Source organism: Macrobrachium nipponense, chromosome 7 (genome assembly GCF_015104395.2).
Source record: "Macrobrachium nipponense isolate FS-2020 chromosome 7, ASM1510439v2, whole genome shotgun sequence".
Taxonomy (NCBI): Eukaryota; Metazoa; Arthropoda; class Malacostraca; order Decapoda; family Palaemonidae; genus Macrobrachium; species Macrobrachium nipponense.
Window position 1 is genome coordinate 100,253,273 of NC_061109.1, and position 26,871 is coordinate 100,280,143.

At 41.8% G+C, this 26,871-nt stretch overlaps 1 protein-coding gene across 1 annotated transcript in view; it reads left to right on the forward strand.

Moving 5' to 3' along the window:
• LOC135217784 (mediator of RNA polymerase II transcription subunit 12-like protein) overlaps window positions 1–26,871 on the forward strand; it is a 375,610-nt gene that overhangs the window by 287,343 nt on the left and 61,396 nt on the right. Inside the window, 6 exon segments of the mRNA XM_064253813.1 lie at window positions 987–1,075; window positions 1,848–2,155; window positions 5,617–5,822; window positions 6,518–6,647; window positions 6,966–7,121; window positions 24,695–24,843. Coding sequence (XP_064109883.1) covers window positions 987–1,075; window positions 1,848–2,155; window positions 5,617–5,822; window positions 6,518–6,647; window positions 6,966–7,121; window positions 24,695–24,843 — 1,038 coding nt within the window.

Genomic DNA, 26,871 nt, shown 5'->3' on the forward strand with positions numbered 1-26,871 from the left:
TAGCTCAGATAGAGTAAGGTACAATACATTTTAACACCATAACTTTTTATATATATAATTTTTAAAAAGTTTTTTTTTTCAGTATTAGGTTTTCAATGTTTTTTAATAATGTTTTAGCTTATTTTTGTTTGTTTTAAATTCAAGATTCTTGTTTTTAGACTTTGTGATTTTTTTAACTGAGTCTTTTTTAATTTTTATTCTTTGTATTTTACAGCCTGATGATGAGACATGTAGTCTCGAAAATTTTGGCCAATAAATTTAAAATGCTACGATGGCTGTTTGCTGTTTTATTCCTACTATATATATATATAATATTGTATATATAATATATATAATATATAATATATATATATATATATATATACATAACAATACATATACATATCATATACATTACATATACAGATAATATATATATTATATTAATATATATATATTATATTATATATACTATCTATATACAATACATTATACAGATAAATATACAGATAACATATACATATACATATATATATATATATATATATATATATATATTATATATAATACACACATATATATACATATATATATATATATACATATATGTATGTATGGATATATATATATATATATATAATATATAATATATATATATATATATATATATATATAATTTATATATATACACATATATATACACACATATATATACATATATTATATCTATATATATATATATATATATATATATATATTAATATATATATAATATATATATATACATACATACATACATATGTATAATTTTGCATGTGTGATATAATCAGGGTGTCTGAACATACAATAAAGAGCATGTAGAAATATTCACTTTGCAGTAAGATTTTATGTACTTTATATGTAGCATTATCACTACTGAGTTTTATTGTTGGGTATAGGAGTTAATAATGATTTACATGTTTAACTAAATTATTTTTAACGTAATTTAGTCTTTTGTTACCTTACAGGGCCCATAAACCCCAGTCAATATGTTTGGTTGCTCCACTTATATCCAAGCTCCCTAAGGCTGTCCAAGGTCGGGTGCTAAAAGTTGCAGGTGAGTAATTAGTGAATAAATAGTGTTGCTCTACTTATAAGAAGTGAATTAGTGTTAAATTCTATTAAAATAGGCAGTTGTAAGCATTTTAGTTTAAGATACATATATTTGTTGTTTGATCTATTAAAATAGGTAGTTATAAGCATTTTTAGGGAGGAGTAACAACTTGACTCGATTTTTGCTTTTCGCGGGTATTTGTGGTCCTTAATCCACCTGAATACCAGGCATCGACAGTATTTCCATGTATGGGTGTTATGTTCACCTTACATTAACCCAACATGGATAATTATATTTGTATGTATTATATTTATCCACTGAGTAACATAATCCACTAACAAAAGTTTCAAGCTCAGGTACCACTGATGTTTGGAAAGGATCATCAGTTATGAACAAAGATATTACTTGGTTGTTATCACTTTGGTTTAAATCTAAACAAAGAAATTGAATTGCAAGTAAATTCAGTATTTTTTTGTACAAACTTAATGAATTTCTTCCTTTCAGGTAAAGTGATAGCCAAGCTTAATGCAGAACACTCTCCTTGAATGTTTCTTTGAAAATTTGAGCACTGGTCTTCTGTATTAGTACATATATCAGTTTTGCCATATTACTTGGTCAGCTCCAGTATTATAGAGTAAATTTGCATATATGCGCACTCATTTTTATTATGCTGCATAGACAGGCTTACCTTTTGTTAAATCATAGAACCATATGCAAGTCTTGAGTACTGTATACATATTATTTTTAATGTACTGAAACCATCAATTCTCCTTAGGTCAAGTATTGGAGTCGGTGAATTTTGGAGCTTATTCAGGCAATTCAAAGCCAAGTGACAGTGAGGGAGCCTCAACAGAAGGAGCTGTTTCAAGCCCTCCTCCAAGTCATAGTCAACCAAGTAGTGTTAGCAGTAATGGCATGGAAAATCCATCACCTTCTTGGTCTTTAGGCCACTGGCCTCTTGCGTCCCATCGACCATTTCTGCAGCTTGTCTTGATGTGTTTGGATGGACAAGATGATCAGTTATCTGAACTTTTAGAATCTCTCAAGACACAGCTAACTCAATCTTTGTTTTCACCCAAAGAGGTAATGTATATTTCTTGTGCTTGATGAATAGAACCCTTTTGCTGTATTTTGTTACTTGCCTAATGTTGCTTCATCTTTTTTACTGGATACTATCCTTTTTGTTTTCATGATATCATGGTAAGTGAACTAAAGCAGAACAGTCCAGGTTTAGGGCTGCTGCAATGAAAGTGATGGTTAGTAGACTTCCATGTAAGTGACAACTCTCATAATGTAGCTGACATCTCCAAGTTTGTGGTTTTATAGCTCTCCCAGAAATATAAAGGAACATTTATAGCCTTTACCACTTTCTTGATTGATTCAAGAAGAATGTTTATGGTTCCATGATTTATTTGTATTGTCACTGCTATTGTAATTTATAATGTTTTTATGTATGTATAAAACCAGAAGGGTCATTAACCTGTTAACCAACCTATCAAAAGGATAGCATGGATTAAAAAAAAACCCTACTATTTGAAAGAATATTACAGTTACAGGTAGAAATAACAAGATTCAGTGACTGTCATGGAATGGTATTAAATAGCTTTTAATATCTTGGAGAAATTTAGTTACTTCCCCTAGAACTTTATGAACTACCCCTTCCCGTAGTTTGAATTGTTAATTTACATTTATTGTTATAAAAGCAACATTGTTTAGTTATGTAGTTTATACAGGCAGTCCCCGGGTTACGACGGGGGTTCCGTTCTTAAGACGCGTCGTAACCCGAAAATCGTCGTAAGCCGGAACGACGTTCTTGAAAACATGTCCACAGGGAAAATTTCACTACTAATTTGCAATTTTTCTTAGGGCCGTATCTCTAAAATTATCACTAATTTACTTTTTTCATGTGCAACACTGTGTATTCACAAATTACTGTATATTTTCATTAAAATACAAGAGAGAGAGAGAGAGAGAGAGAGAGAGAGAGAGAGAGAGAGAGAGAGAGAGAGAGAGAGAGAGAGAGAGAGAGAGAGAGAAATAACTCCTTAGGTTTCAATAGATTGAAATGAACGTCTGTAGGTAACTTTTTCACCCTCCCATAAATACATATATTTCTCCAGAGAAGAGAGAAAGAGAGGACTGTGCAATTATGTTTGTCTGTCTATCAATTCTTTTGCTGAGAGCGAGAGAGATAAAAGGAAGAAATAGAAACACCAAATGTATGACAAGTATCTTGTGAGAGAGAGAGAGAGAGAGAGAGAGAGAGAGTAGAGAGAGAGAGCGAGAGAGAGAGAGAGAGAGAGAGGAGAGAGAGAGAGAGAGAGAGAGAGTTGTCCTTACAGTATTTAAAAGAGAGAAATGGAATGATTATTGTATTTAAAATACTCAGATATGAATTTTGTACTTAATAGTATTATTATTGGAAAATATTAATGATAAACTTATTACATACACGTCCATGAAAATGATCTCATCTCAGTGAGAGAGAGAGAGAGAGATGAGATGAGCGAGATGAGAGAGAGAGAGAGAGAGAGAGAGAGATTACATAAAACCATTAAATTTCGTTGACCATTGTATGGCATTGTTAAGCTTGAGTGTCACTCGAGTTGAGGTGGGGAAATTGATACAGAAAAAGACAAAGGGAAGAATTTTCTTTTGAAATTAGTTATCGTATTACAGTGGACCCCCCGTATTCGCGTTCTCCAGATTCGCGGACTCACACATTCGGGGATTTCTCTCTGGAATGTTTCCCTGCATTATTCGCGGAAAATTCGCGCATTCGCGGTATTTTTCTATGGTAAATATCCACAAATTCCTGGTTTTTTTGATAAATTTCATCATAAAATGCACTTTTTGTGATAAAACTATTAAAAAAACCACGTATGAAAATTTTTAGTGGGTTTTTCTTTGTTTGTTTTAACTAACAAAATAGGCTGTTTTTAGCATTTTTATAGGGGTTCCAAACATTCGCGGGTTCTAACTATTCACGGGGGGGTCTGGTACGCATCCCCTGCGAATACGGGGCGACCACTGTATTACTACTTCTATTATTATTATTATTATTAATATTATTTGAAAATATAATAAACACGTGCATCTACCATAAAAATTCTCTCATCTCAGTAAGAAAGAGGAATTATCCTTACAAGTGAAATGGAAAGGTCATTTTCATCTCTTTAAAATACGACCATTATGAATTTTGTAATTAAAGTTTTATTATTATTATTATTATTATTATTATTATTATTATTATTATTATTATTATTATTATTAAATTAACTAAAGAACTGAAATTATCAATAAACATTTTACATACTAGTACCATAAAAATTCTTTCATCTCGGTAAAAGAGAGAGAGAGAGAGAGAGAGAGAGAGAGAGAGAGATAACCTTAATTAAAAGTGACATGGATAGATTAGTACGTATTGTATTTCTTTAAAATACTATCACATATGAATTTTGTAATTACAGTTATTATTATTATTATTGTTATTATTATTATTATTATTATTATTAGTTATTATTATTATTATTATTTGAAAGTATTAAAAACAAATAGTACAAGTACATAAAAAATCTCGAGTCTCAGTAAATGAGAGAGAGAAGAGAGAGAGAGAGAGAGAGAGAGGAGAGAGCGAGAGAGAGAGAGAGAGGAGAGGAGAGATGAGGAGAGAGAGAGAGAGAGAGAGGAAAATGTCAGGACCACGTGATTGCAACACTGCAGCTCTCCCCCAGCTCTTCCCCCTCGTGGCTGTCACAGAACTTGATATATAGCTGACAGTTTTAGTACCTGGGTCTGAAAAGGGTTACTGGAAGTTACTTCAAGAAGACTGGGATTTCCTTCATTCTTCCATAATTTTTTAAATATAAGCTAAAATCTTACTAATTCACTATGGTATTTTCTTTAATGAATTGATATTATTGCTGTATAAATTAATATTAATATTTGAAAATAGTAAATCATTTATTTATCATACTAAAAAACATACATCTTTGTAGTAGAGAGAGAGAGAGAGAGAGAAGAGAGAGAGACGAGAGGAGAGAGAGAGAGACGAGAGAGAGATGAAGAGAGAGAGAGAGAGAGAGAGAGAAACTGTGCTAAACTATAAAGGATTCTTATCTTATCATAGTATGTGTTTTTTAAAAGCGTTGTAAACTCGAAGCGTCAGAAGTGTCAGCGGCGTAACCTCGGAACAAGCGGCGTAACCCAGGGCCGATTTTTCAATGAATATTTAAGAAAAAGCGTCTTAACCTCGGAACGTCGTAAGCCGGACCCGTCGTAACCCGGGGACCGCCTGTACATTTAAAATTAGAATTGCTAGGTACAAGGACCATAGTGTTAATGAAATTTAATACTTGGAGAATTATACAGATTAAGAGTTATATTTTAATTAATTACTGTTTTCCCATGAGAATCTTATTTTGTAAGTCACTCAAGAAGGGTACTGAATGCACACTATAGTTGGTTTCAAAGGAGTGCTTACCTTATGTGTCATTGCTGAGCTTGATTATATTATGCAAAATATAATGTTTCTTTGAATTTAGGAAAAACCAGGAGCTTTAACAGTAACATTTCCTGAAGATGGTCGTAGCCGTCAGTTAATGTTGGAGGCTCTGAGTCTTCGGTTTGCACTTGTGGGAGGACTCTTTGATGTAATAACATCTTCGTATTCCAACTCCATCATTACTGAGTGGGCACTGCTACTTGTTAATCTCATAATCTTTGGGGTCATTGATTTATCAAATAACAGGTAAGATGATTTCTCATGAATTATAATATACTGTATATTTTATTGCATAATTTACTGTATAGTTGTCCTTCATTATGTGCAGTATATATAGTTGTAGAGAGTAATCAAGAATTTTTCATGATAGTAGTGAAGTTTGTGGTAAAATACATAGATGACCAAAGTGTTAAAGATAAGGGAAATTCAGAAATTTGTAATACGTATACTATTTGATTTTAGGTTTCCTTTATAGCCATCATCATGGTAAATCTAAATATTTAAACTTGTGATGTGAGATAAGTGCTCAGTAATTACCTCACCTGCATACAGCTAGCATTCAGTGATGTCTTACAAAGTTGATTATTTCATGTAGAAAAGATTTAAGTCAATTTATAAAAAGGTGTAATATGCTGCAAAATTGTATTATTGGAATCTCTGAGGGTGGATTACATATGACATTTCATATGCAAAGTGTCAAATTGTATAATTTTATGGGGTTCCTTATTATCCACAGAGGGACTTGAGACTTGCATACCATGGATAATGAAGGACAACTGTATGATAATTATAAAATGGTGATGCATATGGATTGAGGAAATACTATAGTTAATTTACCATGTTGTCTTTAAGAAAATGTATATGAATTCAGGCTTAATAGTGTATGTAGAAAAGATAATGATTTTTTAATGTTATGAACTTAGTCATATTTTCTGTTTCAGTGAACTGTTTAACACTGTCCTTGACATGCTTGCCACTCTTATCCATTCAACTTTGATGTCAGATGGGGCATCTGAATCAAGAGAGGAAAACAGGCGACATTATTATAACCTAGTTAAAAAGATAAAGAAGGTAGCGATATTGAGATATTCTCTATTGGTGATATCTCATTGGACTCTAGTTCTTAATGTGTTTGCTATGTTGACAAGAGACTGTTTTATACATGAAATTGATTTTGTATACCATGATATTGATGGTAAATGATTGTACTTAATAAACTGAAGGTTCTGTAACTTACCAAATTTTGTTGTTATTATTTTTATTATTATCGTTATTTGGCTTTGTGCCTGAAAATTTGAGGTTGGGATAAAGATGACCAGAAATTATTGCTTATATCACAAATATGTAAGTTTTAAAAACTAATGAAGTTAATTGTGTCTGTATCGGCAGGAAATTGGTGAGCGAAACAATGTCTCGCTTCGTCTGGTAAGACAGCTTATACCCCTTCCAAAGCTTCAGGCAGAAATTATTACTCTTGAACCTTGGGGCTCTGTTACAGATACAAAAGGCAACCGATTACAAGAGTTTGATAAAGACAAAAAGCATGTACGTATGAAAAAATTTGCAATTAATTTGTCAGAGAATAATTCCATATTTAAAATGGAATATTGGCAACCTTAAAATATTTGGAAACCAGGAAATTCATAAAATATTTTAATTATAGTGAATTGTATCATCACTTAATATTTTACCTTACTATATCGTTTAATTTTTATTTAAAAGAATATAAGGTTCCAGTTGGTTCTGCATTTCACTGACCTAAGCTACAGAGTTTGGAGTGATTTTTATAGCCTTTATTTGATCATACTATGCATAGTATGACCAAATAAAGGCTAAAAAAATCACCCCAAACTCTGTAGCCTAGGTCAGTGAAATGCAGAACAAACTGGAACCTTTCTTTTTTAAAATCCAAAGTTAAAGAAAAATTGGAGAATGTTTTTCATGTTTAAATGATGTGGCAGTACTATAACTATTTACACTGGAGTATGTTATTGTTATTAGGCTGTTTTGTTATATTATATTTACCCAACCCTTGAAGTTGCTTACTTTGTTTTTTTTGCTGTTTGCACTTAATTTATGCATGAATGAAATGCCTAGTATATGTAATTGACACAAAAGATGCCCCCCTGATACCTTATATATATATGTGTGTATATATAATATATATATATATATATTATATATATATATATATATATATTATACATATATGTATATGTGTATATATATATATAAGGGATTTTGACGAAGGAAAAAATCTATTTCTGGGTGATTGGCTCGTGTCGCCCTATGAAAGGATCCTTAATATCATTCTTTCTAGGTAAAATTAATCTAAAATTACCAGAGAAAAACAAAATTAAGAAAATGTCAATAAACTGACTCGCTCACTCTTAAAAAGAAGTGTCGGTATGGTAATAGGGGCGATGGGAACACTACACGAGACATTCACCAATTAGACCTCCCAATCAGAATCCCCACAAGAGAGAGCTGATACCAACGGGCGATGCGGCCGCTACTACTACTACTAGAGGACGCCACGGACAGCAGCGCCCCTAGCGGTCATCCTTAATCTAAAAACATCTTGTCCTGCAGGGGGGGGCAATCAATACAGGGTGGGTTTCATAGGGCGACACGAGCCAATCACCAGAAATAGATTTTCCCTTCGTCAAATCCCTTTTTCTGGGCTCAGCTCGTGTCGGCCTATGAAAGAGTACCAGAGAAACAGACAAGATGGGGAAAAAGAAAAAAGGACAAATGAAAATCAGTTGTAAAATAATGGATATAATATAAGTAAATCAGTTATTACAGCATATAAACTAAGTACTTAAGGCTAACTTATTCTAAACAGTGATATAAAAGAAAGTTAGTAATGTAAAGTACTTAAAATTACAGTAAACATAGTAAAATATAATAATGCAGTGTAATTTTAACACAATAGATTTACTTAGATAACTTATTTACAAAATATACAAACACATGTGTCCTACCCTAGCATAAAATAAGGGTAGGTACACTGAAGTACATTATCAGTACATAGTGTGGATGTCCCTAGCAAAAAAAAATAAGGGACAATCCACTAATATGATCTCAGCGGCTAAGGCTAGGATATCCGAGTAGCATGGCGATAGGGTGAGGCATGTTGGATGAGGTAGGTAGAGAGGAGACCTGGATCTGTACTACGACTACTATACAGTATCAGGAGAAACAATGTTTCCCGCTGCTACTGCAGAAAATTTTAAAGATTCCAAGGACTTTAGATAATGACGTTTAAAAAAGACTGTCGAGATTTCCATCCAGTATACTTTTAAGATCATCAAAGTTTCATATGTTGAAAGTAAATTAATTGAGGTGGCTACTCCCCTGATGGTCATGTGGCTTTTGGACAATGAAATCAGGATTTGGCTGTTGTTTAATGAAGTAAAGGATTGTTGTCTAATACCTTTACTGACAAAGTACCACCTTTTCTCTCATGAAGAGAGAACCTGAGGATCTTGAGGATGTACGAGATAGAAAGGCTCTAAAGTTGATACTGGGCAGAGAGAAGGGTCTTGCGGAAGTGGGATGACTTTCCAAGCGGCCCACCTTGCAAGAGGATCCTCATTTTTGTTTTTTTTTTTTAGCCAAAAAAAGGGAAAAAAAACTACGATCCGGAGCAAGCAGAACTTCTCCTGAGGGGAGGAATTCCACATGACCCGTATCTCTGGATAGAGCCGACAGTTCTGAAATTCTAGCTCCTGAAGCTAGGCTTAATAAGAATAATGTCTTTCTAAGAAGCATTATGAATGTACAAGACGAGTTGTCAGTATCTGAAGCTAGTTTGAGGACTCATTTAAGAACCATGAAACTGCAGTAGGCCTTTGAGAAGGTCTAAGTCAGCACAGGCTTTAGGGATAGACGTGAAATAAGATTCAGTCAGATCTATCTGGAAACCTAACTGAAAGATCTTCTTCAAAGACCGATTTATGAGTAGTAATAGTGCTAGCTGCTAAACCTTTTTCAAATAAGGATCTGAAAAAAAGGATATAGCTAAATTAACTGTCATGGTTGTAGTGTTTGATTCTTTCAGGAAGGATGCTAATTTTTTAACAGCTGAGTCATATTGTCTAATAGTTGACTCTCTCTTATGATTCTAGGAAGAGGATATTTTGTGGATCAATATTAGCATCTTTATTAGCCGCAAAACTTCATGAAGTCCATAAAGTTAGGGTCTGAAGAATTCCTGAGAAGCGAACACAGTCCTCATTTGTACTGATTGTGACAGCTTGGGATTGGGAATCCGTTGAGGTCGGAGACCAATTCCAGAAGTAGAGGATACCAGTTGCTCTTGGGCCAGTCCGGTGCAATCAGAGCTACTATTCCCTTGAAAGTCCTCAGCTTGCTCAAGACTTCAAGAGGAGATTCACTGGAGGAAAGGCATAAGTTTTTCTCCACTGATCCCAATCTAAGACAGGGCGTCCGTGGCATAAGCCAGAGGGTCCAGGTTGGGGGAGGCCACATAGCAAAGGGAGCTTGTGGTTCGCTTGTGAGGCGAAGAGATCTTACTTGGAGACCTGGGACTCTCCGGCATATCCACCGGAATGACCCGTCGTTTAGGGACCATTCCTGATTCCAGAGGGACTGACCGGGACAAAGCGTCTGCTATAAAACAAATTTCTTACCCCCACGCCAGGTGAGTGGCGGACAGATGCCATTTGTGTTTGTTTGCTAGAGCAAAGATGGCATCATGACATGGTTTCACATGCTTGGATTTGGACCCTCCTCTGTTGATGCAATGAACTACCACTGCACTGTCCAAAACTAGTCTTGAGATGAGACTTTTTCCAGGGTGGGGGAAGCAGTCTCTTCAAGGTAAGAAATACTGCCATTGCTTCCAGAACGTTTATGTGGAGCTGGCGTAATTGAACTGACCAAGTCCCCTGAACCTGTTTGAACTGAGAATATCCCCCCCACCCGGACAGGGAGGCATCCGTGTGAATGGTTAACACTGGAAGGGGATATTGAAGGGGTAACCCGCTTGGCTAAGGTTCTTTACTTTTGACCATGGCCGGATTGATGTGAAAGTTATCTGAGGAATTACTGACAACTTGTCTCGAGATTTGGCGTTTGCTCTCGATCGCCAAACTCGATTTATATCTTTTAGCCATGCTTTCAGGAGGATATCTGTCACTGAAGCAAACTGAAGGACCTAGGATTCTTTCCTGGCTTCTCCTTGATGTTTGCTTGCATTGAGAAAATGTCTGACAGATTTTGCTATTTCCTTCCGTTTGGCCACTGGAATTGACAGATTGTGGGAAGACAAATCCCATTGGATTCCTAGGCCACTGAAACGAGACTCGGGGTAAGTCTGGATTTCGTTTTGTTTATCTGGAACCCCAGATGTTCCAGAAAGTGAACTACCTTTTTGGTGGCTTTGAGGCATTCCTCGACTGTTGGTGCCCAGATCAACCAATCGTCGAGGTATGCTGCTATCAATTATTCCCTGAGCTCTCAATTGCTGCACAACCACTTCTGCTATTTTCGTGAATACCCTGGGGGCTATATTCAGACCGAAGGGCATCACTTTGAATGAGAATGTTTGATTTCCTAGCCTAAGCCTAATCCTAGGGTGGAATGGGCGGAAGTGTCTGGCTATAGGGATATGTATAGTATGCGTCTGTAAGATCGATGGAGGAGCATGACGGACTGGCTCCACGCGGAAGTAAGGTCCTTACTTGCGAGAGGGTAAGCATCTTGAACTTGTCGCAAACGAATGAAAGAGTTTTAGCCTTGACAAGTCTAAGATTTACCCTTCTTTTGTTGAGCCTTTCTTTGGCACGCTGAATAAGCGACCTTGAAATTTTAGAGATGTTTGACTCTCGCAATAGCTCCTTCTGAAGGAGTGTTCCTCCGCATAATCTGTCAATTCCTTTGATGGTATTTGGCGGAATGATTTGATTGGAGGGGGATCTTTGATCCAATCCAACCCAATCCTTTGGACACTATGCTCTGTGCCCAATTGCTGAACCCCCACCTGTGACGGAAGAGGAACAACCTCCCTCCTACCTGGGAGCCTCATTGTTGATGGGCGGGGTTGACCACCACGCCCTCCTCTGAACTGTCCTACTCCTTGTCGCCCTCCCTGCGCCACGCTGGCGAAAGTAGCCTCTCGCCCTACCTCTCGATTGTCTATTAAAGGGAGGTAGGCCTGACCTTCATACATAGGGTTGAAGGCTGGCGAGAGTGCGTAGGAGGTCGAAGGTTGTGACTGAGGAGACAGCAGGAGGATGGGCTGGTTCTGCTTCGATGTAGAAGGTTGTCCCTGTTGGGTAACCGGGACGGCCTGAACGAATTGCTGCTGTTGCTTGGTGTTTCTGGTAAGGCTGGAACCTTTTACCAGACTTCTTTGGTTTCTTACCAGCAGTGGGGACGGATTCTTGCTTCCTCTTAGATGAAATACCCCACCTAGCTCTAAGGCTCGGTTGGAGCCTAGCAGCCTCGTGGTTGTACTTATTTACAGCGGACTCTGGAGAGATCCGCTCCCTACATGCTAGAAGCCAGGAGTCTATTAGGCTCGTGCCTAATAGTGCACTCCTGCAGAACGTGCTTTCGGCAATTCCTCCTAGCTTGGAAGAAGTCGAAAGCATCCGTCTGAACCGACTGAAGCTGGGACTTGGCCAAAATTTTAAACAAAGGTTCCGTGCCATACGAGAGAGCAGCCATCTCTGTTATAATCAGCGAATTGAGGGACCTGCCAAACCTAGTCCGAGCGTCGAACTCCTGCCTGAATCAAGGAATCAGGCAGCCCTTCCTTTTCCCCCTTTTTTTTTCCCGCCCTTTTTTTCCTTGGGGAGCTTTTTTTTTCTTTTTTTTTTTTTTTTCGCTTTTTTTTTTGACGACTGTCCATCCGGCGAAACTGGGCCAATGGCGCAGTCCGGTTTGGAGCTTACCAAGCGTGAACGTGGCTGGCAAGTTCTCCCACAATTCTCCAAAAAGCTGGGGAAAGAAGCGGAGAAGTAGACTCTGCCTCCCTTAGCTGTGGCATGGGCTCATCCTTGAGGACTGCCTGAAGAGTCGTTTCTACTATTTTTGTAGCGAACGGAAGAGAAGCCTCCTCCTCCGTCGCAAAAATAGTGAAGGGACTCTTGTAAGCCTGGAGCTTGGTGTTTGTACACTCCCAGTCCTCAAGGCAGTGAACCCATTCGCGTTGAGCATGATCTCTACTGTAGAGAACGTTCTCCCTGGAGATCTTGTCCTCCCTAGTAAGCGCCGCTACGGTCAGCCTAGCATATATAGCCAATGAAAGGCTGCGTCAATCCCGGAGGATAAAACTCGAAGTCCTCAATCCTTCGAGTTCCACACTCCAGGATAGAGATGCATACCATCCTTAAAACGGAGCGTAAGCGGCCACTCTCCATGGGTTGCTCCATGGAGAAAGCTCGGTAGTGACTCATACGGTGGAAGCTGGAAAATACCAGCACTTGTTACTGGGGAGACTGGAAGAGGGGGACCTGAGAGAGCCCAGTACTCGGTCCTCATTCTCTCTAACTCTGTTAGAGAGATCTTGGATAGACTGGCCCGACTGAGACAGAGTGCTCGACAGTTGTGCGAACATCTGCTCAAACTTTGTTCCCAGGGCGGAGACTTGAGAGCCAACCATCTCACCCACCTGTTGCATCACCACTGCTGAGAAAGCAGTGGGATCAAAGGTGCTGGGTCCCGCTACTCCAACCGGCGTTACCGGAGTGGATGCGGTGGAGGCCGGAGAAGGCATTGGCTCGGCGGGAGCGCGAGCCTTCTCCTTAGAAGACTTGCTTCTAGAGCTCTTTGAGTATGAAGAGCTCGGCTTGGCCTTCACCGTGTCAGCATAGGAAGTCGAAGACTTCTTAACTGAGGAAGACGACGACGACTTTTTAGAAGTCGTCTTCGGAACTAGGGTCTTCGTTCCCTCACTGACCTTTGGGGGTTTTTACAGAGAGAGCGGGAGAGCGGGTAGGGATCTCAGATCCCACAAAGCCTTGAAAAGAAGCACTGAAGAAGGGACAGGAGAAGATCCAGGAGGCGCCCAAGGAAAGACCTTGGGCACCCGACACACCTACCTCAACCAACAAATCCTCAGCACCTACCGCCATAGGCTCTATGTTAAGGTCCAAGGTAGCGACGTCCGGGACCGACTCTTGTGTGGCCACGACCCCGAAAGACTGCTGCATCTCCTGCTGGATGGAGGCTATGAGAGGGGCTGCAGATATGGGGTCAACATACCCTGTTGACTTGCCCCCGGGGAAGATCTGAACGGCCAGCTTCTTGTCTAAAATGTAAGGCTGGCCTTTGGCGGCGTTCTTCCCGAAGCCGCCCACCCACGCTTTCAGGGTTGCAAGAGCGACCTCCCTCACACCAGCAGCCTGAAAGAAAAGGCGAAATGAGCTTCTAATGGCGGGAGGGGGAGGGGGTTAACAAACTTATGTCTAAGAGTTGTTAGTAAAACGACAAAAAAAGTCTATAATCGACTTACCCCCTCCACCAGCTGACTGGCCAGGTCGTAACAGATGGCGCAGGCTTCCGGTGCCAGACGATCATATCGTTGTAAGGGGTGGCACACGGAGCGTGAGACCTGCACTCATCGTGGGCGGCAGGGGCTTCGTACAACGTCGCGTTGCATCCCAGGACCTGACAGTTGGTAGCCTGTAAGTGGAAAGATACATAAGTTATCAGCGAGAACACTTACAGCCTAACAGTTGCTCCGCTGGTGCCGGGGAGCGAGAAAGTTAGATTAAACCAGAGCCCCGCCATAATACGTGTGGTAGTAATATGGTTGGTTGTCCTAGGCTACGCCGGAGACAAGAGATAGAATCCAACAGGTGTGGTGGTGAAATGAAAACCACGACGGATAACGGCGGAGATGGTATACATATAAAATAAAATAAAAATTATGAAATCATCGTAAAACTAGGGTATATCCTTAAAAAAAAATAATATTATCAAAACCTTTCCCCACCCGTCTACTAGAAGAGTGCCCGCCCGGGTAAGAAGCAAGCTCCCTTCCCTTTCGGTAGCGGGGGAGAGAGGCAAGGATATAGTAGGCAAGCAAACGACCACTAGTAGTGACCACCACCCCGCCCGCTGGCGGAGCCAGTAATCTATCCAAAGGTGCCCCGGCTGCGGCGGAAGGCTCCGTTCGTTACAGAGAGGGAAGGTGGCTGAGCAACTGGGGAAGGGGGGGAGGGTCTCGGCGTAACACGGCGGGAGAGAGAGAGGGGGGGGTGGCCTACTCTCCTCGTACCCAACAACTACCCGCTCGGTGGACCCGGTACCCTATGAGTGGTCGCCCTATACCCCCCCGCTGGGGAGAACCCCTGGCCTCCTCAGAGAGGGAGGGAGGAAGGCAACTGAGGTTGTCATGGCAACCAAGGGGTCCCCCAGACGCCTCCCTATACCTGGTAGGGAGGGAAGGGGAAGGGTAAGGTGCGATGGAACACGTGACCGCAAGTGGCCTAAGCCGCGATAGCAACACAACCGTGGAAGGGCCACGTGAACCAGGCTGTACCAATACATGGGACATGCACCTAGGCTAGCCTAACACCGTAAATAGAACTAAATTTACCTCGTAAAGATGGAAAAGACACTTTTAGTAGAAGAAAAAGAAGCCCAGAGGAGGAGGCAAAACTGTTCCGAGGAACAGAAAGCCTACTCGGAGCCAGCAATAGCCGATGAAGAGCAAGAGCCGGGATGCTGGGCTGGAACACAGAATAGCCCTAAATACCAAACTAAGAGAAATGGTAAAGGGCTAACCTAGCTAAAACTCGATGTAAAAAACGATGAACGTGATATAGTAAGCCCATAAGTAAGAAGTCCCAGTATGGAAGACCGGGAATTCTTAACGAGGCAGCATGGCGCCGCCACGAGTCGACCGGGAAACCGTATATGACCTATTAGAAGGAAAATACTGGTTCCTGGAAGACTAAAATACAGTAAAACACTACTTATGAGGCACTTAACTTAGCCGTTGCGATGGCAGCACGTTCCATGACGGGTGAAGAGATAAATCCCAAGAAAAGAGCACAAGCAAGAAAATGCGTCCGAACGCTGGCGCTAATAATTAAGGATGACGCTAGGGGCGCTGCTGTCCGTGGCGTTCCTCTAGTAGTAGTAGTAGCGGCCGCATCGCCCGTGGTATCAGCTCTCTCTTGTGGGGATTCTGATTGGGAGGTCTAATTGGTGAATGTCTCGTGGTAGTGTTCCCACTCGCCCCTATTACCATACCGACACCTTCTTTTAAGAGTGAGCGAGTCAGTTTTACTGACAATTTCTTAATTTGTTTTCTCTGGTAATTTTAGATTAATTTACCTAGAAAGAATGATATTAAGGATCCTTTCATAGGCCGACACGAGCTGAGCCCAGAAATATATATATATATATATATATATATATATATATATATATATATATAATATATATATATATTATATGTATGTATGTATGTATGTATGTATGTATGTATGTATGTATGTATGCTATGTATGGTATGTATAAGTATGTACATGTATGTATATATATCATATATATTATATATATATGATGTGTATGTATGTAGTATGTATGTATGTATATGTATGTATGATGTATGTATGTAGTAGGTAATGTATGTATGTATGTATGTATATATATATATTATATGTATGTATGTATGTATGTATGTAAAATTGAAATTTGTTAATTTCAATTTTACTGTGAGCTGCATGATTTCTTATATTAGAAAATTCAGGGTTGGTTATCCTCTGGCCAGTTCTGTAGCTTACTCCCAAATGACTAGAATATCGAACCTGCAACAAGCGCTTCGTCAGTCCAACCTAAGTACCAGGACACCCCGGGCAAGTAAATTTCTAAATAATATTGGATCGCGTAAACGGTCGCAAATTCTCATTATGACTAAGGAGTGACCCTATTTTGAGAGTATTAATAGATATTAACTTCGAGACTTCTTAACTCTCAATAATTTTCATGATATGGACTCCTAATTAATTTTTGAAAAAATATGGAATAGTGGCGTACATGGGTAGTTTTGGTACATAAAAGGGAGGGGTATTTTCCATAAAGTTTAAGTTGAGTAATTTATTTACCATTTTATAAAAGACCTCCATAGGGTACAAGTTAGTTAAAAAATAATCTTGTAAAGATTCAATTTCAGAGTGGAATGACTTCCAATCAGAAGCATACCTAAGTGCTCTAAAGACCAAAGTGGAAATGGAATTTTGTGTAAAATTGATGAAGCACGAACTATGAAAGTTATTCCCCATTCCATTCCCAAAATAGACTTACTCCTTAGGCATAAAGGGAGCTTGCAAGTTGAGTTGAGCAGTCTGTGGGAGCGTGCAAGGTGAGTTTAACAACAGGAGTGTTAGATATCCACATATCTAACATCTCAAAGGCAGAGGTCATCTTCTTTAAAATTCTCATTTCTAAGGAGAATGATCAGGTGTGCCGAACCTCCAGTCAGGTCAGGATTCTCATACCTCCCTCCAAGTGTGAGTCTAGCTTACTGGTAAGACCGAAGGTTTGTTCCGCTTATGGACAAGTGTCAAATTTTTAATTAATTTGTATTTTTGATAGCTAACAAACTGAGGTCTTAACATTGACTGCCCACCTCTAGCCACCCATCTTGTTCTATCCTGGGTTGGAAGAAAGACTGATGCATCACTGGATTCAAGCAAGGTCTTTGACGTGCTTCCACCTCAACTATGTATCTGATGCCAAATACCACATTTACAATTTTTATTGTTTTTAACTGGTTTCCAGCTGCCACCAGAAGATTTATCCTACTGTTAAGACCTCAGGTTTGTTAGCCATTAAAAATACAATTTTGTACATGAACTTCCCTGACAGATATATACTTAGCTATAGTCTCCGACGTTCCCGACAGAATTTCAAATCTCGCGGCACACGCGACAGGTAGGTCGGTGGTCTACCTTACCCACCGCTGGGTGGGCGGATGTACGAACCACTCCCGTAAGCTTGTCAGATTTTTCTCTGTCGCGGGAACGATAACAACTGTTGTCGGTTCCTCTCGATAGTTTTTCGATTCTCGCTTGCCTGGAGTTAATTTGGACTTCTTTTGGTGACGTATTCGCTTTGTTTGGCTTGGCATACGCTGATTGTGGACCGGTTTGATTTTGAGTTTGATTTTCTTTAACGATGTCTGATCTAGAATCGGTAGTTAAAACTTCGGTTTTGTTTAGGGTTTGCGTGAATGAAGGATGTAAGGTGAGGTTGCCGAAAGCTTCGGTAGACCCCCACACGGTTTGCATGAAATGCAGGGGGAATGAATGTGCTTTTGCTAACCCTTGTAATGAATGTAAGGGATTGAATGAAGAAGAATATAAGGCTCTCTCTTCTTATGTTAGGAAGTTGGAACGTGATAGAGTGCGTAAGGCTTCCTCTAGAAGTTCTAGCAGATCTAGAATGAGTGAGTTGGATGTGGATCCTAGAGTAGTACTAACGTAGAATTAGAACCTTCTTACCCAAGTGGCAGCCCCGGGCTCACCCGCACCGAAGCCGAAGATTCCCGCCTTCGGAGGCGGCAGCTCTGAAAGCCAAGAATCGTTCTATGGATCAGAAGATTCGTCAGTTGGAAGGTAAGGAGAGTGTTAGTGATCAGTGCAGTGTCCCCAGTGTTGTGGAGGGTGCGTCTGACCGGCTCCTTAGTGCCTCTAGGCCTAGACCTCTTCCAGACTCCCAGTTCCAGTGGAGTAGGAAAGTCGGAAAAGCCGCAGGAGGGCTAGGGAGAGCCCCCACCGGTCAGGCGTCCCCCTCGGCAGATCCTGAAGTACGCTCCCAGGCTTGCCTCGGATCGCTACAAGAAGGAGCTCCTACGCCAATGCTTCTCCTCTTCGTCGTCTCCCTCTCCGAAGAGAGGTTGGAACTCCCCGATGCGTCGCGCCCGTTGAAGAGGGCTTGGAAGGCTCCCTGCAGTCCTTTGGCTTCTAGTCCGGAGGTTTTCCCGGAAGAATCGTCGGTGGAGGCGAAGAAACCCAAGAAATCCTGATCGTTCTTCTTCCTCGCGCTCCGCGCATCGGCGCCTGCTTCCGAGGAAGAACAAGAAGATTCTCCTACGAGAGTACTCGAGGGACTTCAAGCTCAGATCACGGCGCTAGCAGACTCTCTAGCAGTTAGATCACGTAGGAAGAATGGACGTTTCTCTTCCGATCAAGAGATCTAGGCGCCGCTCTTTCAGAGGATCGTTCTCCTTCATATGGGGAGGTTTCGTATGAAGGTGGGGGCTCGCGTGAGCGCCCTCGCTCGCGTGAGCGACCCTCGCTCGCGTGAGCGCCCTCGCTCGCCTGGCTCTCTTTCGATTTCAAGACGCCAAACATCGGTAGGACGCTCTATGGAGAAAGAAGTTTTTGTTTTTTCTCCAGATTGGATTCCCGCTTCCGGTAAGCGCACTGCACCTGCTCATCACGCGATTTCTTCAACTCCCTCGCGTGAAACTTCTCCTCAGCAGGCCTCAGATTCTAGAAGGCGCCCTTATACAAGTAGGCGTTCTTCTTCCAGATGTCACTCTCCTCGAGTGTCGGATCGTGACTTCTCTCCTGACAGGCATCAAGAGTCTGGTAGGAGTCGTGTGCATGATAGACGCCTACTGTTTAGCCGCTCCCCGCAAGGTAGGCGCCAAGAGCCTACTGCACATAGATCTCCTAGTAGGCGCTCGTCTCTTTTAAGGCGTCATTCTCCTGATTTATTGCTCCTAGGGGCAGGACAACAAGAGTCTTTCAAGAGCCCTTCTCCGTGGGTAGGCGCTCTCCCGCTTCTAGGCGCACTTCTCCTGACCGTTTGTCTCTTGGTAGGCACCAGGAATCCCGGAAGCGCCCTTCTCCAAGTAGGCGCTCGTTAGTTTTGAAGCGCCCTTCTCCTGAATGTTACCCTCTTGTTAGACGTCAAGAGTCTCGCAAGCAGCCTTCTCCTAGTAGGCGCATTTTCGCCCTTCCAGTCGGACTTCCGTTGATCGTACGCAACTGGACAGGTATGGAGAGCCGCGCAAGCGCTCTGCTCTCGATAGGCGCTCTTCTCCTGGCAGCCGCTCGCCTCAGGATAGGCGCATAGAGTATAGTAGGCGCTCGCCTCCTCGTAAGCGCCCTGTGGATGTTTCCGAGGATTCTCGGAGTAGGAGCCCTACCTCTCCTTCGGCTGAGATTCCGTATACCTCGAAGAGGGAGTCTCATCGTAGACTTCCCAGATCTTCTCATCGTTCTCCAGTGGATGTGAACTCTTCTAAGAGAGGGCGTTCTCCAACCTCTCGCTCAACTCCTCTAGGATCCCTTCGTCACATAAGGATCTTCCGCGCTCGCCTCGAGAAGACGTCCTAGAAGGTTCGGATGAGGAACCGAACACTTCTGCTGCTGTCTCTTCTTACAAGAAGCTTACAGAGCTACGTTTACAAGTTTTTGGGGATTCCCTTAACGCCTACGGCTCCTCCTTCTCCTCACTCACTTTTTCAACGGCGAAGACAGCGAAGAGTTCTTCTTGTGTGAGGATGAAGCCAACTCTTTCTATGAAGAAGGCACTGAGGAGTTTTGGTTCCTGGATGCTTCCAAAGAAGAAGCGGGGAAAACGATGTTCGCTTTTCCTCCTTCGAAGTTATCAGGACGCGCTGGTTTCTGGTACGAAACAGGAGAGCCCTTAGGATTGGGTCTACCGTCTTCGGCTGATTCGGATTTTTCGGCACTGGTAGATTCGACAAGGAGAACTGCCCTTAACTCTGCTAAGACGACTTGGGCAATGAATGAATTGGATCATTTGCTCAAAGGTATGTTTAGAGTGCTAGAAGTATTTAACTTCCTTGATTGGTCGTTGGGAGTCCTAGCCAAGAAAATTGAAGTGCCAGAGTCAATTTCGCCAGAAGATCTTATGTGTGTTTTTGTCTTGTATGGACAAGTCGGTAAGAGATGGAGCGAGTGAAATCGCCTCCCTTTATGGGGCCGGGATCGTGAAGAAAGAGGGTCGGTTTATTGTCCTTCTTAACGAAGTCGGTCTCCCATGCTCAGAGGTCTTCTTTGCTGTGCTCCTCTATCTACTCAGTTGTTCCCGAAACATCGGATGCAGGACATTTCGAGGTCACTTTCGGCCAAAGCCACCCAGGACCTTTTGGCACAGTCGGCAAGAAAACCTCGCCCTTCCTTCCCTACCAAGGCTAAGAAGGAAAAGGCAAGTGTTCGAGAACCCTTTCGAGGGGCATCTTCATCAAGAAACTCTACGTTTAGAGGTCGTAGACCTTCAAGAAGGGGTAAGACTTTCGCCAAGTCTGTTAAGGCCCCCAAATAACTTGCAAGTCCTTCAATCAACGGTGGCGCCAGACTCTTAGAGTTTGCAGAAGTCTGGGCCCAAAAAGGGGCGGATCCTTGGACCCTTTCTATTTTGAGGAGAGGTTACCTCATCCCTTTCGTCGAAAGACCTCCCTTGACGGCCATCCAAGGGAACTGACGGCCAGGTACAGAGACCCCATCATGAATCAAGCTCTCCATCTAGCAGTATATCAGATGCTGGAGAAGGGGGCTATCGAACTAGTGACAGACCATCATTCATCGGGCTTCTACAACCGCCTTTTCCTAGTTCCGAAGTCCTCAGGGGGATGGAGACCGGTGTTGGATGTAAGCGCCCTGAACTTCTTCGTAGAAAAGAAGAAGTTCACGATGGAAACGCCTTCATCAGTGCTGGCAGCACTTCGTCCAGGGGACTGGATGGTTTCCTTGGATTTACAGGACGCTTACTTCCACGTACGATCCATCCTTCCTCGAGGAAGTTTCTCAGATTCATGATGGGGGGGAAAATTTTTCAGTTCAGGGCTCTGTGTTTCGGCCTCTCGACGGCCCCTCAAGAATGTTTCACGGGGATTTTGAGGAATGTGGCTCAATGGCTTCATTTGAAGGGGTGATGATCTCCATGTACCTCGACGATTGGCTAATAAGGGCCAATTCAGAAGATCGTTGTTTGAAGGACTTACAAGTAACTTAGAATTGACGAAGGCTTTGGGACTTCTCGTCAATTTCAAGAAGTCATCACTAATTCCCGAGCAAGAGTGTGTGTATCTCGGGATACAGATGAACTCTCTGAGTTTTCGGGCTTTTCCCTCGCAGGAAAGGATAGCCCGAGGATTCGAGAGAGTAACAACCTTCTTAGGGAAAGAAGTATGCACAGTGAGGAGTGGATGAGTCTGCTGGGGACGCTCTCCTCTCTGGAGCAATTCGTTTCCCTAGGAAGGTTGCACCTGAGACCACTCCAATTCTTTCTTCATCGGAATTGGAGTCGTCGTTCTCAGGATTTGACGTTCTCCCTGTCGTTATCCCAGGACATCAAGAAACATCTCTTATGGTGGACAGATCCCAACCTCTTTGCGAAGGGACTGTCTCTTCAATCACAGACCCCCAACCTGGTGTTGTTCTCCGACGCTCGGACATGGGGTGGGGTGCAACTCTGGGAACCAGCGAAGTGTCAGGTACCTGGGTGGGGGACCAGGTAGCCTGGCACATCAACAGAAAGGAGTTGATGGCTGTGTGGTTGGCTCTGAAGGCTTTCGAGCCAAAGTCAGAAGATCGGTAGTGCAGGTCAACGCGGACAACACTACAGCTCTGGCATACATCAGGAAAACAGGGCGACGCATTCCTTCTCCCTGTACGAGACAGCAAGAGACCTTCTTCTGTGGGCAGAAGAAAGAGGAATCAAGCTTCTCACCAGGTTCGTGCAGGGAGAAAGGAATGTAAGAGCAGATCTCCTCAGCAGGAAAGATCAGGTCCTTCCCACAGAGTGGACCCTTCATCTGGATGTATGCCAGAGCCTGTGGAAGTTATGGGGCAGGCCACACATAGACCTCTTTGCCACGTCAAAGAACAAGAGGCTGGATCCTTACTGCTCTCCGATATCAGATCCAGAGGCATAGCAACTAGATGCTCTTCTTCTAGACTGGAACGGACTCGACGTCTACGCGTTTCCCCCCTTCAAGATCCTGGGGCTAACCATCAAGAAGTTCGTAGAGTCCGATTCAACGAGAATGACCTTAATCGCTCCCTTTTGGCCGGCCCAAGAATGGTTCACAGAGGTACTGGAATGGTTGGTGGACCTTCCAAGATCGCTCCCGCCCCGCTAAGGAGCCGATCTACTCAGACAAACCCCACTCGAACAGGTACCACAAAAACTCCTCGCTCTCAGTCTGACTGGTTTCAGACTGTCCAAAGTTTGGTCAGAGCGAAAGGCTTTTCAGCAACAGCTGCTAAGCAATCGCAAGAGCGAGGAGACCTTCCACCTTGCGTGTATACCAGTCAAAGTGGGATGTCTTCAGACGTTGGTGCAAGAGGAAGAACATTTCCTCTTCCAGTACCTCTGTGACCCAAATTGCGGATTTCCTTATTTTTCCTCAAAGAAGAATGTCATCTGGTTGTGTCAACTATTAAGGGATACCGCAGTATGGGTTTGGCGGCGGTATTTCGGCATAGAGGCTTAAATATATCCGATGATAAGGACCTGCATGATCTTATTAGATCATTTGAAACCATTAAGCGTCCTCATGTAGTACCGAACTGGAATCTAGACGTAGTCCTACAATTCCTTGGATCGTCTAGATTCGAACCTCCTGGCTTAGCCTCTTTCAAGGATTTGACAAAGAAGCTATCTTCCTTTTGGCCCTAGCTACAGCTAAGAGAGTGAGTGAGCTCAAGCTATTGAGGGCAATGTAGGGTTTAAGGAAGATTCTATGGTGTGTTCATTTCTTCCAAGTTTCCTGGCAAAGAATGAAAACCCATCACGCCCTTGGCCCAGGAGCTTTGAAGTTCGTAGTTTATCTTTTCTAGTAGGGGAAGAGCCTGAAAGAACTCTTTGCCCTATGAGAAATTATGAAGTATTTCCTTAAGAGGAAGGAACAACTTAAGGCTAATCAAGATGTGCTTTGGTGCTCCGTAAAGGACCCCACTCGGCCCATGTCGAAGAATGCTCTTTCCTTTTTTCTGAGAAGCCTTATTACAGAGGCACATGTTGCCGTAAGGAAGATCATTTTAGACTACTGAAAGTGAAAGCTCACGAGGTGAGAGCCATCGCAACTTCGCTTGCATTCAGAAAAAATATGTCTGTGCGGAACTTGATGGAGGCGACTTTTTGGAGATGCCAATCGGTTTTCGCAAACCACTACCTACGTGATGTAAAAATCACATATGATAAATGCTTCGCCTTGGGTCCTTTCGTATCGGCGGATTCGGTGCTGGGGCAGGGAGCTGAAACTTATCCTGTGTAAATTTTTTATGTTACCCTATATTTTATATTGTTGTTTTTGGTTGTCTGAAAGAGGTTGCAGGAGGCACCTCTTTTTGTCGTAATATTAACCCTTTGTATTTTGGTTAGGTGGTCTGGTGGGTTTTGGCTCCTTGCAGAGGTAGTGGTAAGGATCTGTTAGGTAAGCGGACAAGGTCCCTCTAACAGCATCCGACTTGGATTCTACCACAATAGGGGATCACATATCCCAGTGGTAGATCCGAGAGTCTTTCAGCATCAGGTCACGTCCTAGCTGTAGCTCTCCAGGCAATGCAGACTCAGAGATAGTATCTATGAAGTCTTCATCCTGAAAAGGTGAGGTGAGAACCAAGGTTTTATATCCTACAACATTAGTTGTTTCCCGTCTTACCTGTATTATTGAGCTGTCTCTTACCCTCCACCAAGGGTGCCAATCAGCTAAGTATATATCTGTCAGGGAAGTTCATGTACAAAAATGATATTGTTAAACTACAATAAAGTTTTGTACATACTTACCTGGCAGATATATACGATTAATGGCCCACCCAGCCTCCCCTCAGGAGACAGGTGGAAGAGAAAAATCTGACAAGCTTACGGGAGTGGTTCGTACATCCGCCACCCAGCGGCGGGTAAGGTAGACCACCTGACCTACCTGTCGCGTGTGCCGCGAGATTTGAAATTCTGTCGGGAACGTCGGAGACTATAGCTAAGTATATATCTGCCAGGTAAGTATGTACAAAACTTTATTGTAGTTTAACAATATCATATTAATACAAAATTTTGTCATATTATTGTGCATTTTGGAGTTTCAAATGGCTTGGTGATCATTTTTCCTTTACATTCTGTTTTAAGTATTAAAAGATTTTTCCATTTAGGGTTTCCAAGCAGCTGAAAAGCAGAAACTGAGTCCTTGGGACATACTAGATGGGCACCGTAATCCTGCTCCTTTATCTTGGGCTTGGTTTGGTGCTACACGTTTAGAAAGAAAGCCACTCAAGTATGAAGAGGCTCACAGATTATTAAGGTAAATATATTGTCAGTTTTAACATTTTGCTATAGTATTACCTTATTAGAAACTTTTAAAAATATACCTCTATAGTAATCCCTCTGAGATGCAAACTGATGATCCCAAGAAGGTAAGGAATGTGGTTTTGAGAAAGCAGAGTAAGTTCCAATCTCTGGCCTACCTCAAACCTAGCATAAACTTGCAAGAACAATATGGCAAGTATATATGAAGGTCTTTTTAACACTTTTTCTTGCAATACTGTTCACTCTGAATTAATTAATGTTGTTGACAAAAGGTTTCAAACTAGACATTAATTAACTATATGCTTAATTCAGGCAGTAAAGTAGTATGCCCTTAAAACTAGAGATGGGAGGACAGGGAAAACTCATCTAGTATTGATTCCTTTGATTTTCAACCAGTTCTACATGTTACATCAAAATAAGGCTTGAATTTGTCGCGATACTCAACTTACAATACACACACACACTCTCTCTCTCTCTCTCTCTCTCTCTCTCTCTCTCTCTCTCTCTCTCTCTCTCTCTCTCTCTCTCTCTCTCTCTCTCTCTCTCTCTCTCTCCCCCCAAGGAACATGACTTCTTGTCCTAACAAACTTTTCTCCCTTAATTACTATTGAATATAAGGTATTACCTCCATTATTTGCTTATGCATTATCCACTACTTGGCACTAGCTGCATGTAACTGCCCCCACACAATATATACACAGTGCCTCAGGATACAAAATTAATCTGTTCCGAAGCGGCCTTCGTAACCTGATTTTTTCGTATCTCAAACTACGTTTTACATGTAAATTGCCTAATTCGTTCCAAGCCCTACAAAAACACCACAGTAAATTTTATAATAAAGCTAAATTGACCAATAAACAATGAAATACAACAGTTTGGACAGTTCAATACCTAACATAACTGTGATTACCTGTAAATGAAGTGTATTAGTGTACAGGGTACAAGAAATACTGTACATACATGTACATACATATAGTAAAATGTGGAACCTTACCTTTTGAGTGAGGCGATCTCTGAAAGTGGCGATAGAGGAGGAGGACAAATGGCAGAGAACATGGACGCTTAACTTTATGAAACACATTAAAAAATGGCAGAAAACATTAACACTAAACTTTACGAAACACATTAACAAATGGCAGAAAACATTAACACTTAACTTTACAAAAAAACTTAAAATTAAATTTTTGCCTTTTTCTGATTTTTTTTTTTTTTTTAATAGAAAATTTCAATTTCTTCACCACTTTCAATTTTCTGTTTTTTCATATCACTTGGATCCTCCTGTTTGCTTACTACTAAAGGCCTCTTTAAAAAATAACTATCCAAGGAAGATTGTTCCTGAAATGACTCAGACAAACGTCATCAAACTGTGCAAGCATACGACCTGTGTAAGCCTTTTCGGGGGGTGTCTTTTCTACGAAGGATTGCACCTTATGAAAAGCAGCTAGAGCATCCTTAATTTCTTCTTGAACAACGTTATGTTGCATGGCCTCCAACTCCTTCAGGTCATCCGTTGTAAGCGCCTCTCGGTGCTCCTCGAGAAGGTCATTGATGTCGTCCTCATCGACGATCAGCCCCATGGACTTGCGGAGTGCAACAATCTCGTCAATATCTGGTTGCGAAACAGTTTCAGGATTGTCAACTGTTTCTGAATCTGCATCAGCTTCGCCCATGTCGAATCTCTCAAAGTCTCGGATAGTTACAGCATCAGGCTAGAGTTCAAGGTTCGCCTCAAAACCTGCCAAGCTTGATCGATGAGTCAGATGCATATGATGACATCGAATGCTCCTTCCAAAATTCTTGCAAGGTGAGGTTTGTGGTATCGGTGATGTCGAAACATCTCTTGAAAAGATGTTTTGTTAAAGCTTCTTGAAGTTTGATATCACTTGCTGGTCCATGGGCTGGAGGAGAGGGGCGGTGTTAGGCAGATGATAAAGAAGCTTGATGAAAGAATACTTTGCTAGGATATCTTCCTCGAGGCCAGGAGGGTGAGCAGGGCCATTGTCCAACAACAGCAGACATTTCA